Here is a 19,807-nt window from a genome sequence, read left to right as displayed (position 1 = left end):
GAAAGAAATGCCCGGGGGTAGACCCGTGCAGATCACTCGGCCATGCCAGGCGAGGAAGAGAGGCAAGGCCAGCTGCAAGCCGACCAGCAAGTTCATTCGAACTAATGAATCATTCTCATTCAGGCGTCCCAGCCCCAAGCGCAAGGAACAAAGAACAGCTTGAAACCACTTGCATTACTTGCTCGGACCTGTTGATGGTTATTTTGGCGTGCTTGATGCGAGACATGGTGTGGTATTGATCGTGACCCCCTCATCAACTCTTGTTCTTTGGTCTCCAACTATCTCGGCGAGCGTCTTTTGGAGTAAGGCTGATTCATTTGGGGTCAGTCCATGCTCAGCAGTCGGTTGTGGCAACAGGCCGTTGCTGACCCCATATTGTTATCCTTGGCTTAGGCTGGCATGGCCCACTTGAGTTTCATAGAAACTTATCTGCACTGAAGGAAGGCCTTTCATTCATCAACCAATCTGCCTTGACATGATGGCGCTTACTCACAATAGTCTGTGCCTGTCTCAGACATGCTCTATCTTCTCATTTTGCCATGCGTTCATGTCCATGTGTGCCTCGCCGCTGACACAATACGGTATTCTACCATATAAACCACAGAATGCTGCGATCTAGGGGCAGCGGATGTCCGCAGTTTACACATTCTAAAGAAGACAGCGAGAGCACTGTCTGTGCATCTGATTTTCCCTGCGAGCATCCGACCGGGAGAGTTTCTATAGCCATTAATATAAGGACACAGAGACCCCCAGCCAGCCTCAATTCAGGCCACGGGAATAAGGCCATCTGAACACATGCGTATCGAAAACTTATCTGTATTGGACAGCCCGCGCGATGCGGATTATAATTGGACTGACATTTGCAGGCCTCCGGGGGATTTGTTCTTAATACGTGATTCATCCGGAAAATTGTAGCAAGGGTCAACTAGGATTATTTTCGAATACGAATGAACTCATTGTACTGCTCCGCCTGAACTGTGAACGCTGGTTCAGATATATACTCTTGAGGATGCTTTGCAGGTGTTGATGACCGCTTCTCATGACACATCTGGTAATTCTGGGTACGGTTCGTGGATGCTTGAGCCAGGATTTTGAGCAGTAGCGAGAGTGTCAGGAATCTCAATACTGGAAGAACCTTGTCCACTAACGATCCCGTTTACATGAGACCAGGCACAGTTACTCCGTATGAGCATGTAGCCGAATGTGATTCGATGCTATATACACATGGTACTCAAGGCTAGAGTTGCTTCGTTTTCGCACTCCTGCCTGCAACCTCCAATCCATCCAACAACAGTCAATTGCCAGAAGGCCAAAATCCATCATGTGTGTTCTCTGATTCAGAGCTAGGTATTTCATATGCAACTCGAGACGGTTACACAAATACTATGTACCTGTAACGTGATTGGCGTTCGACAGTGGATATTGCTCAGGGAACAGAAACAGACGGCGCTCAATTGCCTGCATCAGGCAGATGACCCGAGAAGCTTACACGATAAAGCGTGCGATTTCATCAGCGGCAAGCGGGGATGGAAGTTGTTATGCTAGTTTCATTTGTCTCGGATGGAAATTCTAAGAAATCACGAAGGGCACCGCCGCTGAAGTGACCTGAAACCGTACGAGTAGAGGCCGTACAGTGAGATGGTTGGCTCGATGTTTATTTTTGCAAGCAAGGGTGACCATGAAAAAAGTAATCGATGCACAAGATTGAAGTATTGCTGGAAAATTTGTCTTGAGTTCACGGGTTTGGGACGGGAGTGTTGCCGACAAAGACTACTCAAAGGCTGAGGACGGGACAGTTGACATGGTGAGTATACAAAGAGCTGACCGCCTTCTGTGTTACCCATCTATCTTACTCTTTCCATCGATCTGATATTCAATCCATCTGCGTGGGTCAAATTTCAATCTAGCGCACAAAAGGTGCTCTCCACGTTGCAACTCTTTTCACGTTGTCCAAGCGGCCTGGGCCACCCAGAGAATGAATTTATGCTTCACGCTGTTTGCATTCGCTTCGACAAATCGATAATTCGAAGAGGAGCTTTCAGGGAACCTATGGTGTAGACGAAGTGGCTTTGTCATACGATCAAGACATGGGGAAACATCACATGAGGCTCACACCCAAGCATTGCGATCATAAATATGAATCCAAGCTCGATACCATTACGTGTCCCCAGAGCCCTGCCAATAATAATTAGGGACTGGTGGATGTTGGCCGCCAGATGGCAATCTCGGCTGATATGGGAGTCCATATGTTGATGGCTAAATACCACTCGGCTGAATGTATGCAGCGCCCGAACATGGCATGCTCTCCTATCACACGAATGCTTGACTTCTTGCCACGGTCTGTGTACTTCGATAAAGCGCATTGTCATTGCATCGAATACACGGGAATATTCAACTGGTAGAAAGAGCTGCCCGGGATCGCAGAGCTTGTATGGTGCGAGGGCAGGTCTATGAACACTAACTCATACAGCCCAATGTTGTGTGTGAAATAAGACCTTTTGGACGACGAATCGATAGGCCTCATTCCTGGCTTGTCTTATTGCCATATTTGTTCAAGGTAAGCAGTCCCAGTTCAGGGATTGAGCTGCAAGTGAGAGTCAAAATGCTGAATGAATACTCATCGTAGTAATGCGCAGGGCAAGGCAATATTGGATATGAGATGGCCAAAGTCTATAGACAGGTCGACGAAACTAGGATTGGTCCGGGTCTTGATTGTCGACTGAAGCACTTAGAATGGCCCCTTCATATGCCCCTGCTTTCCACTGAGGAGGAAATAGCCTCGAGAAGGTCTCGCAGCCAATAGGCCAGTCACAGCCCAGTCGTTCCGGGCACCCTGACATATCCAGCCTACTTGCACTCAATCAGACAACGGTGCCCCCTGGGCTCAGTAAAGGCAATCATCTCGGGCTCCATATCCATCTCTGACATTCCGTCTATTGAGGACATCCGGGCTGCTGGGAAGGCACGGAAGAAACAAGCTGCACCTAAACGCAATTCTGTCCGGGCTAGATGGACACCAAGGCATACTACAGATAAAGGGTTGACCGTTAGCGTACAAGCAGCGTATGGAGACCGCTCTGTGTTGTATCAGGGGCAAAGAAGGATAGCGGGCAGTTTCAGCAGATGAATGGAGATAATGAGGCAAACAACAACCAATGAGGGTATCGCAGTGTCTCAGTCGTGTTGATCACTCACCCCGTGCTCCTCCACCCCATACCATCATTGCATGCCTCATCTCGTACGTCGGACTTTCCCATCGGGTTGGGTCGAACTCATCCGGCCTTGGGAATATGTCTGGGTCGCGTTGTAGGCTGTACGCCTGACAGCTCACGGTCGATCCTCGTGGGATTTGACGGCCAGCAATGTTAGCTCCTTCAGGGGGCACCACCCTCAAAAGACCTGTCGCTACTGCAGGGTAGAGCCGTAGTGTCTCCTCAATAACTTGATTTAGGTATTTCAAGGATTTTAGTTGTGCATCGTCGAAGCTCTCTGGCAGTCTGCTGAGCTCTTCCAGAAGAGTGGCCTTCACCACTGGGTTCTGGCAGATAATCCAGGTCAGGTAGGTCAGAGTATTTGCGGTAGTGTCAGTGCCAGCGACTAGGAAAGTAAGAGCGTTGCTTCTAACTTCTTGCCAATTGAGCTTTTCTTCGCTCTCGGCCTGAAAAAGCTTCGTAAAAAACGATTGTTGGGGGTGATCTGCGTCTGCCATGACGGCCTGACGATGGTTAGTGAGCATCTCATCGGCGCGTTTAAAGGTCTGCTTTCTAGCTATGCAAGCCTGGGTCACAATTCCGAGCGGGACGTGCTCGGCAATTTTTATAATGAAAGGCAGGGTGAGTCGAAGAGCAGCCAGCACCGCGCCTCCGTTGCCTAAGTCACTGGTGAATTCATCTTTCTAGAGACTCACGTCAGCAATGGTTTTCATGATGCGAATACATTGCTGCACACTTACCTTTCCTTCCTCGAGAATCCTGAAGGACTGGCCGAAAGTCAGCTCCCCCGTAATTTCCGAAGTCATGAAAGTCCACCACTTGTAGATATCTGCAGCTCCTCTTGCCTCTGTTTCCTCTCTCATCCGCTGAATTGTCAGGGCGACTTTGGAATGGACGGAAGGACACATCTGGGTCACCGAGGTCTCAGAGAGGCCTGGAGCCAGGAGCCGTCGATGTCTTCTGTGCAACTCGACATCGGCAGTGCTGAAAATGGATGGAGCTGGCGAGTCGGTGATAGTCTCATACAACGGAGACTTGACAAATGTCTCCTTGGTATTGTAGATCTGTTTAAATGCCGACAGATCGCAGAAGCATATTTCCTTTGGGCCAACTCTCACGACCGGTCCTATGTGGGTGTGAGTGCCTGAGAGTGGCAGGCGAAATATGGCCAATAACAACGCCGAGACGTACCGTATTTCTTGAAGAGAGAGTGTACGTATTGAGGCTGCTTTCCCCTGATCAACTGGACCAGGGACTCGATATTTGTCCATCTTGAGAGCCTAGTACCCGGAAGGCTTGAAATGGGGTCGTGTTTGGAGCGGACCCACAGCTATCTCCCCTATTAGGCCACTGCTGAACTTGTGGGACGAAGGTGTGCGTGGTGGAAAGCAGAGTGAGCTTACGTATAGGAATATAGCGACGGAGATTGCGCCCACCAGCGTGGTGGCGAAGCCGCTGCTGCCCATCGGAGTCTCGCCGCTGCCTCGAGCACCAGGGATCTAGAGAGGCGAGTCGGTGCTGTAGTCGGCTGCTGGCAAGTCCAAATTATCGGTGCGGATTGGCGCTACAGGCTGTGAGCAGTGTATTATTGATGTGAAAGGCAACTCAAACGGTTGGTGGGTTAGAATCACTGCAAGGTAGTGAGTGACTGCCGGCCGTCATGAACCTCACCCCAGGTCCCGACCGCCTGATTTCGAAACTCCAGATGGTTCTTCCCTGCTCGCTGTGAACTCTATTTCTCGCTTGCCCCTGACTAGTTCCAGCAGAGCTAATCACATCCCAGAATCCGCCTCCACAGCTCCCCATACGGCCTCGCTCGCCATCACCTCTAGAGACTCGAGAGCTGTCACAAATCCTACATTTTGATGTGGGTACTCTCGAAGGATTGGTTTTCGAACACGCTAAAACTTTTGCAGTGGCCACGCTGTCACCCGTCCCGGCCCCAGCAGGAGAGTACCCCGAGAAGTCTTCCTGATCAATAGCTCTTTCCGGCCGACCGGAGAAACAGCGGTCTTCTTTACACATTTTGCCGAACGGCAGCCGCCCGGGCGCTTCCGGTGCCATTTGTGCTCCGTCCATGGCCACACACCGACACCCAGTCTGACACCGAGCTCTATAGCCCTACGAACTGGATCGCCGCATTCGCTTACAGGCGAGTCAGTTCCGCTGTCCGCGGCCTGGTGTGCCAGCCTACCTGACCAGTTTGGAAATCCTCTACGATGTCGAGATGCCAGGCATCATCGGCGTCATATGGACAATCAACCATACAAGCATCGCCATCGCCATCGCCATCGCCATCGCCATCGCCATCGCCATCGCCATCGATGATGAAGGGTTAATCAGTCAGTGTGCGTTCTTGTTAAACTGAGTTGTAGCAAAGGACCCAGGGCTGGCTGTTGGCCTGCACAACGTCTACAACGCGCCCTCCAACGACAGCGACCTGGACGATTTCGAGTCATCTGGCGGTGGATTTGCACAAGCCCTTTCGGGGGAATAGGTGTCGATATTGGCCTATCTCCGAGTCTTTCAATCCAGACGAGACAGCTGATTTGGATCGTCCGCTGTTTGCTCCATGGTGATGTTGCCTTTGATCTATCTCTACCAAACCAGAGTCCCCACAAGACAACGGGATCCAGCACCTGAACGAGCCCTTACTGTGTATGACAAAATGATCATAGGGGAGGTCTGAACGTCTCGCGCATCATTAGGCCCTTCGAGCTTCGTTCGCCTGATAGCTGTGAACCAATGTCCGCCGTAGATGGCCGATTCGGGCCAAGCCAGCATGAAAGTGGTGACAACTTGCAGACACTCAGTAGACTAGACGACGTCAAGATCGGGCCCGCTTCAACTTAGAAAGAGAAGTGACTCTGAGTGGCACTCTCTTTCTCCGGTCGCTGACAACTTCTTCTTAAGACTCCTTGATGTTACAGGTTGAGTGGAGATACATTGTACTGCTCACCTCGGTCCAGCCTGACAGGTGGAGCAGTCAACTTGGCTCTCCGCTCAGTGGAACAGCTTTGATGAGCAAAAAGAGATCGGAAGTCCACAGTCCTGAAGATTAGATGTGAGAGATTGATCGGCTGGTTGTATCCGCCAGTGCCGCCCACCCTCAATTTCTTGGTTGCTTGTGGGCTTGTCCCGCAGGGTCCGAGTGCTTGTGGGCCGGCGCAGATTCAAATACCGAGCTGCGGGCCGGCGGAGAAAGCGGCTGCTAATCACTGTGTGTTGTCTGTGACCAGTGCTCTGTGAGAGGCATTTGGTTAGTGCGGACGCTTTCAACGTGCGCTGGCTTTTCCATGAAAGCATTCTGCATTGCACTAAGGAGCGGCGACTTGCTCTTCTTGGTATGGCGGAGACAAGGAGATGAGCGCCGTTGAGGTAGGCATGTCATGTCGTCTGTCAGTGGTCTGTGTATCCAGTGTTATCGCTTCCGCTCAGACCTCGGGACCTCATTAGTAGCGAAACCATCAGATCTTGAACTACGGAGCTTGACGAACTCAATTCAGAGTGTGAACAGTGCGCAGCAGGTCTGTCTGTCGGGATGCAAGACGTGACAGGTCCGGGACGGCCGTGCAGCGTTGAATGGACCCTGGAAAGTTCGAGCCTGCTGGAGAGCAACAAAAACATATTTAACACTGACATTAGCCGCACAATACCACGCGCAGTTCCTTCACCAGCCAGTTTCTATTGCGGACGGCCCAGGACAGACCGATCTGGACCGCGTGATAGCAGTCTTTTGCACATGTGGGGAGAGAAAGGAAACACTACCTTATTTTGGGATGTTCTCAAGGGTAACGGAATGGTAACGGAAGTCGTAAGATGATCACCAGATTTTCTAGATAGCGCCAACCTTGTCCCTGCGCCCATGCTCTCTATTTAGCTGGTTTTCAAGGTTGCGTACGCTGGGAGGCACAACATGAGACGACAGGAACATCAGTGCGTGGTGACGGGAAGACGAGGATTCCGCCGCCAGGGTCAGGGCCTTCAGTCCACTGCCTGCCCTGCCTGCCTGTCTTCCTAGGTAGTGCCCATGTAGGCAGTGACTGTGGCGTTTTCATACACATGAGGTTTCCAGCACGTGGTAGCCCCCGCCCTCTGAGGCCGGGGCAAGTCAGCTTTTGCATCCGTGCAGTAGTCGGCAGCCACACAGCAGTAGTGCATCTGGTGCATGCATGCACTATGTGGTAATGCCTATAGTACCACAGTAGCATGCAAGTACCCACACTCATGCGAGTCATGGCTGTCATAAGCAGGCTGGGGAGGATGTGAGAACCGACAGCCTTACTGTGCAAGACATTCAAGTGGCGGCAGTGGCATTGGACAGATATTCTCCTTTTCGGAGGCTCATGAAAGCTTGATGTGCATACGCTGAAAACGTGCGACTCGGCGAGGAGAAGCAGATGCCAATGTCTATGAACTCAATGTTGAGCAAACGCACGGCTTGGATGTTGCCGACTAAGAGGAACAGATAAGGGTTGCATCGGGCGTGACCCCGGACGTGACAGGAGGGCTCTCTACCCTGAGCCGGCAGAAGCCCACAGGTTCGCGGGTCCACGAGTAATTCCCCGGAAGGTGTGTGTGAGCCTGCTGACTGGGATGCCGCAGTCACGGCCGGCCGCGAAGCATGCTCGCTCAGTCAAGTGTGGATGGCCTTGTGCATGCATGGTATGGGGGCATGGGCACGGCACCGCATGGCTTGACTCTTTTGACGACGAGTTTGAGGGGGAGAGGCAGAGGGAACCGCCACGCAGGAAGGGGCTTGGGGTTCGCCGTGGAAGCGAGGTGGGTGTTCGTCAGCGCTCTGGACATGCTGCACTTGGGTTGGGTCATTGATCTCCCATCGCAGATCTGTCGGGCAGTCAGGCAGCCCAGTTAGCCCCTGAGGGTCAAAGCTACACTCCATTATACGCCATGTGGAGACACCACACGAACCTCATTTTGGCGCCAGCACGCCAATCTCCCAATGGACGAAAGATCTATCAGTCAGTCAGTGGTTCATGGGCTAGCCATAAGCAACTAGCCGTGGCGGGCAACTTGGCCCAACATGAGAAAGGTCAGGGAAGGGTTTTCACGGCTGGTTTTTCTCCCGCTTGCCTCGGTCGGGAGAATCGAACGATAAAACCCCTTCACATGGGCGCACTGTGTCATCGAGATTCAGAGCTGGCTTGTTATCGACCCCTGAAAGCCCTTGTTGGAAGGATGGGATGGTGTTGTTCGAGTGTTCATGATCCGACTCATGGTTGTTGGACCCGGAGCTGAAGAAAGGAAGCCCTCGTACTAGGGCTTGCTGTGGCCAGGGCTGGCCATGGCCAGGGTGCGTGCAAGTGCCGCAAGGATGGCTGGTTAGAAGAAATCCATATCTCACCCAGCTGCAACTCGAATCGGATTGTCAAGATACCCGATTCGACAGCTCACATCTGGTCCAGCTGGCCGGCAGGCTGGTCCCCTGAAACCTGGAGATGCTAGCGGCCATCACCATCGTACCGCAATTTGCAGTACCATAGTACCCAATCTTTTGTGGCCCAGACCACGTTGTCCATCGGCGGGGTGCTGGGCAGAGTTCCTCTTCCCGCCTGTCCGGTTGCCTGCTCCCACCATCTTCGCCTGGAGACATTTTCTGGTTCAGCACCAGGGCGGCCGCAGTGGTTGTGCTGCTCCGGATATTAGCCGGACTTGCCCTGGAGCGGTCTCGTCGGCAATGCACACTTAGAGGGCCTGTAGTGTATATTTACCTGTCAGTATGGAGATCAATGCAGCCCTTATTGCTTTTTCTCGAGCAGCCGGGTCCCGAGGCGAGATGGAGGCTCGAACGGACCTCGGGCGATGTCACCCACGGCGGAAGCCAGTCCCCTTCGAGCGACGCTCCCCTGGACGCCTCTGGACGTTCCTTGGTCGCTGGACAATGTCGCATAACAACATCAAGATTCGGCCTCGTAATAACGGACCAGATTTCGACAACATGTCAGCGCTATGCTGCATCCAATCCCACGGGCCAGATAGGCCGCCATCGCCTCGATAATCGAGTTGCGAGTGTGCTGCGAGAGTCTGTTCGCGTGTCACACACATGGCAACCTTGGAGGCTCCGGGGAAGATGGAAGATGCGGGGGTGGCTGCATTGCGCTTCTGGACCTGTCAGTGCAGGCGATACCCTGGCTTTGTCCAAGTCGACATCGCATGTGAATGTCGCCATCGGAGCCCCTTGTTGTGCCCCCTTGATGTTTGGTGGTGCTGATCAATGGTTTCTCTGGTCTGCTCACTGTATACATAACCGAAGCCTTTGGGGGACGGGGACGGGATGAGCGCGGCTTCTTTGTCTCCCGCCAGTCGGCCAGGCCCGTTCGAGAGACGATGTGCGTAGGAGGCATGTAGATCCCATCTAGGAAATCAAAGTCGACTCTTGTCCCAAAAAGCCCTTGCGTGCGCGGTAGAAGCTTGAACTACGGGTTCTGGCGGCCACATGTCGGGTCCAACCTGTCCCGTGAGACCAATCGCGACTCGAGGGCCCTCAGCAAATCTCTCTGTTGGCTGTCACCACAGCGCGGACCCAGCTGAAAGCCTTAGTGTTTCTTGACACTTGCGGGGCTCCTTGGCCCGGGGCGTTTGTTACTACCCATTAGCTCCAGGGTGACGAAGATTACGGTTTTTCACAAAACCCCCCAATCATCCTCCTAGTCCCCATCCTGTATCCCAGAGCACGTATCTATGTACACATGTACACACGTGCGCAGCGAACGAAGCCCGGAGCGCGCGACACCACAGCACAGCACATCGCCTTCTAGGCCCAAGATGCCGCGGATGCTTGAGCCGTCTTTGTGCAAGGCGCGCCGAGGCTTTACGCAACGGGTGTACGCAGTGCCTTGAAAGAACCTAACCAGCACGCTTAGAGAAATCGGCCCGGGACCAGAAATCAACATCGGAAGCCTCCTGTGCCCACCAGCCAAGGGGGATATCAGGAAAACCCCGTCTCCACTGTTCGTGCGCAGCAGGGGAGATGCCAGGCTTGACTGCCAGGGATTTACTTGCAGTCGCCTCTGGAGAGGGGCACACACAGGGGTTGCCTAACAAGAGCAACACATGTGTGTTGTTGGTGGAGGGCGATCCCAGGCCATTGGGAATGAGGGACGAGGGACGTAGCTTGATAAATAATGAAGGAGCTCTCTCCCCAAAGACCGTTCGCCAGCACGCGAGCTCCCCTTCTTTTGACCCGATCTCCCCTTTTCCTTTCTGTTCCTCTCATATACCCCATTTCTTCGTTGTCGTCTCATCATTCTTTGATTACCAGGGTGCGTAATTGTATCATCTTGCTGCCGGAAAGTGGCCCACCTGCCATTGTCACTATCTTATCCCACCCCCATAAGGCGCGGCGGTGTCTTGTCCGTGTCGAGTCAACACCTGTCACGACTCGGTTGTAGGAGCCCTCGGCCCAGCCATAAGCGGCAATGGCTCCCAGAAAGAAGGAGACGGCTCTTGAGCTGTGTGACAAAGCAACAGTTCTCGGCAACACCATAGCAATTCGAATGCTGGAGTACCTCAGCACCGTCAAACATCATGTACAAGGCTTCAAGGAGCTCGCAAATGAGTTCCTCGAGGTGTGCCGGATCTTGTGGGCGATCGAGTCCGGGCTCAGCACCAACAAGACCACAAACCTCCCTGCCGATATGACAGTGGAGCTTGAGAAGCGCTTCCGCCAGGCCAATGACGACTTTATCGTGCTGAACCAGTTGGTAACCAGATTCCTCGATAATGATAAGAAGCATGGCTTCGCGCGGCTTTCCAAGGGCTTCAAGATGATGTTTGCCGACTCGGACGTGCATAAGATGCGTGCGAGCCTGGAGAAGACACGGGAGGCGTTGAGAATGTCTGCCCTTGTCTTCCGATGGTCCCTCGGGGACGCGGACGTTGATGGCACCATAGGCATCGGATACACAGGTCTGGCGGCTGCCCTGGACCGGTTGAACGGCACGAAACGGACCAACTCGACAAACACCGTCCAGCCCAACACGGCACACTCGCAAGGAGGCCTTTCGACGCCCCAGCCCGCTCGCTCAGAGGTAAGCCGACCACCGACATTCGACCAAGGGCACGACCTCCCTCCCGCGTTACCGCCACTGAACATCATGGACCGGCAGTCAACGACGAGCCATGACTTTATGGGTAACCGCATCACCGGCACGACGGCGGTCGATGACCTCCCGGATCTCCCGGACCTGCCAGATATCGTTGGAATGCCGGATCGTGCTCCTTCCAGGTCGGTAAGAGATGGTCCTGGCAGCTTGCGGTCCTCCAAGGGGCCAGCCCAGAGCTTGGTAAGGGAAATCCCGCCATCGGACATCTCCAGCCCGACAGGAAGCAGCAGCCGTGGTAACAGCACCACTCAGACAGACAACGCGTCCACCCACACGGCCGAGACCGAGACGTTACTCGAGGACCTCTTGTCCGAGGCCGACCTCAACGACAACAAGATCCCGCCGCAAGTCACCCGCATCAAGGCCGACCCCGCTACCGTCCCCCGGTGGACGCCAAGGTACAGCACGGGCAGCAACGTTCCGCAATACAAGGCCGTGCTGGCACAGGCGGTGCAGAAGAAGAACCACGGCGTTATCGAGCAGCTCCTCGACAGGGGCGTGTCCCCTGACACTATCGCAGAAATCAACCTCCTCCGTGAATCCGTCATGAATCGGGATTCCGAGTCGGTTCGACTCCTGCTTCTCTTTGGCGCCGACCCAAACAGCGTCGACAAGAACGGCTTCACCCCCCTGTTCACCGCCACCGAGTTGGGCTACACCGACGGTGCAAAGATGCTCATCAAGTACGGCGCGGACCCCAACCTCAGCGCCGGTCCCGACGCAGACTCTCCCCTGGCCATGGCCGTGCTGGAGAACAAGCTGGAGATGGTGCAGCTGTTCCTCATGTACGGCGGTGACCCCAACCGCGTCATGGCGAATGGCAACACGGTGTTGATCCGCGCCATCAACCGCAAGACGCCCAAACGGGTCGTCGAGCTGATGCTCAACTACGGCAGCGACCCCGACGGCAAGAACGGCGAGGGAACCAGCCCGATGTACCAGTGCATCAGCGTCCAGCGTCTCGACATCGCCATCTTGCTGCTGGACCGCGGTGCAAGCGCCGACCTGCCTGGGCCTAAGCACCTCCTGTGGCCCAGCGCGTACCAGCCCCAATTCCTCAAGCTCCTGCTGTCGCGCGGCGCCGACTTCCGCAAGGCTCCTGGCATCATGGAGCTCGCGACAAGTATCAACAACATCGAGTCGGTCCGAACGCTCCTCAGTGCCGGCGTCGACCCCAACGCCAAGAAGGACGGCGTCTACACCCCCCTGTGTTCTGCCATCCGCGACAATCGCGGCGAGATCGTGACGCTCTTGCTTGCCAGCGGTGCGGACCCAAACCTGCCCGCGAGCGAGTACCCTTGCTTCAAGTGCGTCACGCACCACCGGAGCCACTTCCTGCCTCAGGTGATCGAGGCTGGTGGAGACCCAACTGAGCCCAAGGGCATCATCGAGCAGGCTGTCCAGCACAACAACAAGGACGCGCTCGTCTACCTGCTCGACTTCGGGGTGAACGTGAATACCAAGTCACCCGAGGGCTACACACCACTCACCACTGCCATCCGCGAGGACCGTGCCGACATGGTGGACCTCCTGCTCGCCCGTGGTGCCGACCCTGGCATCCGTGGCCAGGACTGGCCGCTCTGCATGGCGGTCAAGCGGCCCAACATCCTCAAGAAGTTGCTCCCCGCCGTGTCGAACCCCAAGATGTTCAAGGGTGTGGTGGAGATGGCCGTCTGCGCCAACCAGCTCGAGAGCATCAAGCTGCTGCTGTCAGCAGGGTTCTCGGTCGAGGCCAAGAACGGCGGCGTCTTCTCGCCTCTTACCAGCGCCATTCGCGAGGGACACAAGAACATCGTGCACTACCTCATCGACGAGGCTGGCGCAGACGTCAACGCGCCGGGCGAGCACCTGCCCATCATCAAGTCCATCCGCCGTATGCGCAACAACGACACCGAGATATTAGAACTGCTGCTGGCTCGGGGTGCCGACATCAACCTGATGTACCGAGGGTGGAACGCCGTGCTGCAAGCGGTTGAGAATGGCGACGCGCATGTGCTCAAGATTCTGGTGGAGAAGGGCAACGGTATTGATCTGGAGCAGCGGGACGAGAACGGGCGGACGGTGATGGACATCGTGCAGAGTCATGGCTGGGACGAGGCCGTGGCTATCATTAACGGCGGCGGAAGGCGGTAGGTGTTGTCACGTCATAATGTGTATGTCGGCTCCAGATCCAGTCTCATCACCTCCCCACCCTTCACCTCAGTCTATCGGTATGACAACTTTTATCTCCCCACATGTCTTCGGCCCAAACTTGTTTTCCCCCATGCCCTGCTGAACCATCGACTAATCCGATCTGGCGTCGCCTTATAAGTTGATCTTCTGCTAACCTCGGCGTGTTTCATCAGACTAAGTGTATTCTCGTCTTTATCGTGGGGCGTGATTCTGGGCGAGAATGGAGAATCAACTTCAACGTCAATGTCCAGGACATCAATGGACACGATACGGGAGCCAGAAGACGAATAGGTGAAGAACAAGAGATCCATGGTCAGAATGATGATGATGAGGGGCCGTCGAGTCGGGGTAATAGGCTCGCGTGTTGTGCCGGTAGGACCAGGCGTCCAATTTCTCCTTTGTCGCGGCGAGTAATATACCATGAATGTGTTGTACGATTCTATGTCGAATATTTAGTGCCTAGTCAATGTTGGGATTATCAAATGGTCTCAGCCCGGTGTCTCAATGCATCGCGTTACGTTGCACAAGTACAAGGCACATGTCGTAGCCAGTCTCCGTCGACGTCTCGTCTTTTTGAAACTGAAACTTTGTGGGACCGGTGGAATGATGCCGGCTGCTCGTAATCAGAATGTAATGGATGAGTTCTGTCAGTCCTGCCTGCAAAGCTGCCAGTCGGTCCGCCTCCTCGCAAGATGTGATGCGTTGGTTTTGGTGCGAATTTGGTTTTCTTGATCCTGGGCATAGGCCGATTCAAGGGTGGGAAGGTTCGTCCCATGTAAAGTTGAGATAAACTGTATCTGGATAGGCCTAACTGATGGCAATGGCCATGGCCATGGCCGTGACCGTGCAGTGGCGAAAGAAGTGAGCTGCACGATGCAGGAGATAATGAGCTAATCTGCAGCAACCACTTTAGCATGATATATTTCAAGGTCAGCGGACTGTGCGAACACGATCGATTTGTGATTTTGTGACGGGTCACTTATTCGCGATCTGCTAGTTCCGGTTGTCGACAGCACACCTTGCCGCCCTTGCCCGTCACGCACAGCCAAGGCAGGGGAGGGGATACTGCCGTGAAGACCTTCTATTGAGACATCATAGACTTCATCAAAGGTTGTGGCATTAAATCTTAAGAATAGTTGTTGGCTTCTCACTCATGATGCGCAAGACACGAGCGTGGGCACGGCGTGGAACATGACCTTGCACTTGTACAGCCGCCCAATGCCGCTCATTGATGACATGAACGCATCCTCTGATAGAAGCCCATCCAAAGCCCCATCGACAAAAATAGATCATGAGCTAAATTTGCCTTCCGGCTCCAGATCCCCGTGATATCGTTGCCCAAATAGTGGTACACGCATTCCCAGATGTCCTTCATGTACAATATAACGCCTGTACTCATGAAAAATGTCTTCCTGTGATTTCCGCTCGCATATTTCCCCATGAAACCTCTCCAAAGACAATGGTGCGCTATGCAGGATGTAACAAACGGTTGACATGACGAAAAAAGACTGAAAAAAAAAATGTGGTGATGTAGTTGTTGCAGAGAGATTGTTGTGCCTTGTCCGCCTGTTGTCAAGACTCAACCATCGTCGCCCCACTCCGGAAGCATCCCTACGGCACTGATTCTAGCTGCCTTCTTTCTCGTTTGGGGTTGCTGTTCCCTGGGCTGTTCCTCGATTTGCGAATCCTCGTCGTAATGACTCGACGACGACTCCGGCCTCTCCGCGACGGGTGCAATTTTGTGGCGATAAGCATTCCCTGGGTCTCGATCTGGTCTGTTGTACGCGTGTTCGGAGGAGGGTCTCGTTTTATGTTTCGTCGATTCAGAATCGGCTCGCGCCTGTCGTACAGCCTTCTGCGGTGTGCGATAGCTAGTTGCCGCTGCAGCCGATGATGCGCGGCTGTGCGAAGACTTTGGCGTGCTCGCAGTGACCGTCGATGAGCTTGCAGGGGCAGGGAAAAGCTCTAGGCCGTCCATGAGGAAACTACTCGGGTCGGAGCTAGGGTCTACCACGTCGTGTGCCTCATTGATGGTGGAGCCAAGATAAAGCATTACCTGCTCGTGCTTTTCAGGACTTGTGCCTGCGTCGCCGGAACGTATCGAACTGGATGTTGTGGAAGGCGGCTTAGGGAAAAGCATGGCTGTCGCATCCTTCTTGCTGTTGCGGCCACTGGCGGTGCCGGAGACGCGATGATGACTGACTGGCGGTGGATGAAGCGTCGTGGCTTTCACTGTCTTGATGCTCGATAGGGACTCCTTCTTCGAGGCCGTCCTGTCATCCTGCCCGCGGTCCAGCTCAGGTTCAGCCAGCTCAGCAATTTGGTGATTCTCACGCATGCGTGCCCGCTTTGCTCTCATGGCGGCGAGAAGGAGTTCCTCTTGCCGGGTGACAGCCATAAATCTCTCATCTTCAAGAGTGCCCGTGCCGCTAAGGGTCAAGATTGGACCCCCATGGTCGGAGGCGGGATTGTGTTGGCTGTGAATTACGAATTCCATGCTCGATGGGCTGATAGGCGGTGTGGGCTGGCTTCGTCGCGGGGAAAGGTGTGCTCGGGGACTGTTGTGCTGATTTTCGCTTGCACCGCCTAGTTCGTGATGACCGTGTCCTGACGGCGCAGCACGGGATTGCAACATGGCAATGTGGTGTACCTCAGGACTTTGTCTTGCACCACTCCCGTGGGCTGGAGAAGGATGGGGACGAGAGAGTTGGCTCGCGATTGATTCAGACGTCGAAGTGGATACCTGTGACAGTCGAGATGGCGATCGCACGGAAGAAGCTGTGGTAGATGTGGAAGGAGCCGCTCCCGGCCGCGAGCTGCTAGAGGCCATTGCGCTCGCGAGTGAGCTCGCGAGTGAACTGGTACGAGGATTGATTGGTGGCGGAGATGTGCTCGTGCTCGTCGCATTCTCGGGAATGGCGAGGAATTGACCCTGGGCGTTCATGCTTGGACGGAATTTGCTCTTGGGTTGTTTGCGTACTGGGTCCTGCAAAGGAGAGGTGCTCGATGGCCTGCGACTGTCAATGGGACTGGAGCCGCTGTCAAGCGAGGTGACGCTGGGAATGGACAGGGCTGTTCTCGGTGGTTCTGCGTCATCATCCTCAGAGTCAGATGAAAGCGACAGAAGACTAGTCGTGTTTGGATCAAAGTCTGTAAAGCTCTGGTCTGTCCTCTTAGAAGCCTTGGAGGTGCGGGTGTGTCTGCTGGACACGCTGGCAGCATAGTCAGTTGGAGGCGAAACCAAGCCCGAATTCGTGACTGCAAGCGGTGAATCCTGCATTGGGCCATGGCCATGGTCCTGAGGAAATATGGAGTACGGTTGACGGGTAACTGCAGACAAGGATGGCGAAATGTGATGTCTGGGCTTATTCGGAGGCGCCGATGCTACCGAGACACTCTGTCGAGCTCCTGGTCGCGAGGCAGCGAGTGACTCCGGCTCAGTGCTGCGGGCCCCCTGCCGTGAAGCCGGCCTTGGGCCGGATGGATCGCCGCTCATCGTGTCGCGGAAGGACGTATCTTCATAGTGCTGGTAGAGATTATAAAGCGTGCCAGTGTCCGTCGCCCGCTTGCGCAAATTTGCGCTCTTGACGTCGGAGCTCGATGTACTGGTGCGATCCGGCCTCGGGCCCCTTAGGCTCCGAAGGCTCTCTTTAGTAAGTTTTCTCCGCAACCCTTTTTCAGGCTTGGGTTCGCATTCAGATGGTGATGAGGCTGGTGACGATGAGGACATGAAAGAAGGCGATCGTGTCATCAAGTCGGGTCCCAATACCAGACTGCTGCCCTTTTGGGTAAGTTTCGAGAATGCTCTCCTGGATGACGCCCCCGCGGTAGGCAAGAGATGTGTCAAATCTAACCGGGTCGGCTTCTTTCGCTCAGGTTTTGGGGGTGCGGGTGCGGGCCGAGGAGAATCCAAATCCAAGAGCTCCCATGCCTTGTCCGGCAGACCCTTCGCTATGGCCGAATTGGCGGTCTGCTGGGATATCGACAACGGTAGCTTCGTCTTGTCGTAATAGGAAACGATGGTGGAGCTTGACCGGCGTCGCCTGAGACTCGACGCGTCCGTGATGGTGTCCAGGTTGTGAGTCCGCCCAGCGTTGCTGCCGCTGACCCCAAGATCCCTCGGTATTATGTCTGACTCTTGCTCCCAGGCCGGTCTTGCATTGGTCCTGCTAGGGGCCACGTCGGGACCCTCCTTGACGGTGCTCAAAGGCGAACGGGATCTGCAGATGCTGCCAGACGCGGTGGTTTCTGATATGGTGACGCTGATTCCGCTGACGCCCGAGACGGCGGAATGTGTTTCCCAGAGTCTGGAATGGTCACTGGTGCTGGATATGGGCGAGGCCGAATCAATGTTGATCTCCGCAGCTCCGAGTAGCTTGCTGGCCTTATTGGTCATCGGCGCCGAGATGCTCTGTACCTCTTGCGGCCTCTCCCTCTGCCGCCGGTGCGGCATGGGAAACTTGAACTTGGTCGTTCCGCCCATGGTGAGGGTGGCTGCCGAGAAGCCCCGAATCCCAGCCCGGCGTGCCTCCCGATCTTCCCTCGCGCGTCCTCACGTCTGTCTCGATAAGTCTCGATGCGCCCGCAGCTGTCGCGCCAATGGGTGGTGGGCGACTGGCGGGAAAGTTGGACAGGAATGAACAGGATTCCTCCCCCGAATCCATCTGAGGACTGAAACCCCAGGCTACGACTTCCCCGAATCCGAAAAAAGAAAAAACCGGAGCCCAGGAGAGGACAAGACGGAAAGAGACAGAACAGGACAGGAGGGGCGAGACAATGGGGAGCGATCGGTAGCTATATTAAGGGTGAGGATTCCGCTGTCATTAAAGCATGCGTGGAGGTGGGTCCTGGCCCTGGACTGGTGAGTGGCACGTGGGGTGCGATCGCCGACAGCAACGGCGACGGCGAAAGTCGAGTGTGTCCCGAGCGGCCCGGGGGAGGGGACCAGAGGAGCGTCGTGGAGCTCAGGTGGGAAATTTGGCGGCAGTGCTGATTGCGATGGCGATGGTGATGGCGCACTTTGCGGACGCGACGAGGGTAGGGCCAGACGAAGAGCTGACGTGGAGAAGAGGGAACAGGCCCCAAGAGGCGTGTAGGTAGGTAGCAGTTGTATTTGCAAGATTCCTTGCCAAATAACAATAATGGATGAGAGTTGATTTTGGGTATTGGTAGGGTAGGGGGAGCGGGTGCAGGGGTTTCTGGCTGTCAGGTTGTACAGAAGCAAGCATTTCTCATCTGGTCACAGACGGCATATCCCCTGACCCTGACGAGTGGGTTGGAAATTCAAAATGAGTCGACGAGGGACAACAGCGTGATAGGACGGACGCACGCAAAGACTCAAGGTAGCGAGCCGAGGAAGAGGTGCGCATAAGATTTGGTTATGACAGGTCGCGTGGGTCGTGCTGAAGCCAAAGAAAGCCAGAGCCAGCTTGCGGTACGGGCTGGGCTGAGCAGAGCAGAGCTTGGTTGAAGACTGGTCGAGACTGAGAAGTGACGACAATCACCTCATGCCTCAAACGAGCCTGGCCGTACAGTGGTACTGTGGCAGACCAGGGGCGCACGGGCGGGAGGCGATGGCAATAGCAACAGAGAGAGGGCGACCGGGCCAACCTTGAGGATTATCTCAGTCGGCGCTGGACAGTGCAGCCAGAACCCTGCGGTAGCGTATTGTGGAGATCCACTGCCGGCGTTGTGTTAAATTAAGCCCACGAGGAAAGGAGGGATGTGAGGGAGAGGAGACGAGTTGTGACGACAAAAGTGGCAAAGCTCGGGAGATAATCGAGGGCGCAAATTACGACCTGGCCATTTTCGGACAAGAAACAAAATAGTCAGAATCTAGAATACGGAGGAGGACAGGTCGAGGGCCAGGAATCCCGAACGGGCGCAGAAACGAGCTGGATGAGCTGGCTGAGCTGGACAAGCTGAACAGACTGGACAGGTTGGAAAGGGCGGGGAGGTAGAGGAGTCGTCCCTAGTCTCGTCTCGTCTCGTCTCGAGTCGAGTTGCAAGGAGGAGACGGTGGGGGAGGAGGGAGGGAGAGAGGAGGCTTGGATGCCAGATGCCAGATGGCAAATGTCAGACACCAGATGATGTTGGGTGTTGAAGGTCAAAGCTGATGGGTGAAGGGTGGGAGCGGCGAAGAGCAAAACAGAGCAGAGCAGAGTAGAGGGCAGGGTAAGGTGAAGAAGGAGGAAGAAAATGCAGACAGAGATGCAACCTTGATTGTTTCTCCTTCACCTTGGGGTGGAGGCGGGCAGGTGGGCAGGTGGGCAGTTTCCTGTCCATATTGCTCCTGAT

General features: G+C 54.8%; 4 protein-coding genes across 4 annotated transcripts; 2 read left to right on the top strand and 2 right to left on the bottom strand.

Annotated features, from left to right (window-relative positions):
- Nucleotides 1–3,187: 3,187 nt before the first annotated feature.
- J7T55_014046 (cytochrome P450) lies at nucleotides 3,188–4,678 on the bottom strand (the record flags this gene model as incomplete). Its single annotated transcript, XM_053140979.1, has 4 exons — nucleotides 3,188–3,895; nucleotides 3,953–4,338; nucleotides 4,404–4,542; nucleotides 4,616–4,678. The coding sequence occupies 4 exons, from the start codon at nucleotides 4,676–4,678 to the stop codon at nucleotides 3,188–3,190; spliced, it is 1,296 nt and encodes a 431-aa protein (XP_052996381.1).
- A 194-nt stretch (nucleotides 4,679–4,872) lies between these two features.
- J7T55_014045 (uncharacterized protein) lies at nucleotides 4,873–5,709 on the top strand (the record flags this gene model as incomplete). Its single annotated transcript, XM_053140978.1, has 4 exons — nucleotides 4,873–4,920; nucleotides 4,996–5,079; nucleotides 5,332–5,554; nucleotides 5,600–5,709. The coding sequence occupies 4 exons, from the start codon at nucleotides 4,873–4,875 to the stop codon at nucleotides 5,707–5,709; spliced, it is 465 nt and encodes a 154-aa protein (XP_052996380.1).
- A 4,942-nt stretch (nucleotides 5,710–10,651) lies between these two features.
- Nucleotides 10,652–13,471, top strand: J7T55_014044 (nkyrin repeat domain containing protein; the record flags this gene model as incomplete). The annotated part of the gene is made up of 1 exon (XM_053140977.1): nucleotides 10,652–13,471. One exon carries the CDS (start codon nucleotides 10,652–10,654, stop codon nucleotides 13,469–13,471), a length of 2,820 nt encoding a protein of 939 aa, XP_052996379.1.
- A 1,618-nt stretch (nucleotides 13,472–15,089) lies between these two features.
- On the bottom strand, nucleotides 15,090–17,993 carry J7T55_014043 (uncharacterized protein; the record flags this gene model as incomplete). The annotated part of the gene is made up of 1 exon (XM_053140976.1): nucleotides 15,090–17,993. The coding sequence occupies one exon, from the start codon at nucleotides 17,991–17,993 to the stop codon at nucleotides 15,090–15,092; it is 2,904 nt and encodes a 967-aa protein (XP_052996378.1).
- Nucleotides 17,994–19,807: the final 1,814 nt, after the last annotated feature.

Source organism: Diaporthe amygdali (genome assembly GCF_026229845.1).
Source record: "Diaporthe amygdali strain CAA958 chromosome Unknown NODE_7_length_1459731_cov_64_868725, whole genome shotgun sequence".
Lineage (NCBI taxonomy): Eukaryota > Fungi > Ascomycota > Sordariomycetes > Diaporthales > Diaporthaceae > Diaporthe > Diaporthe amygdali.
This window is presented reverse-complemented; position numbering and strand designations above follow the sequence as displayed.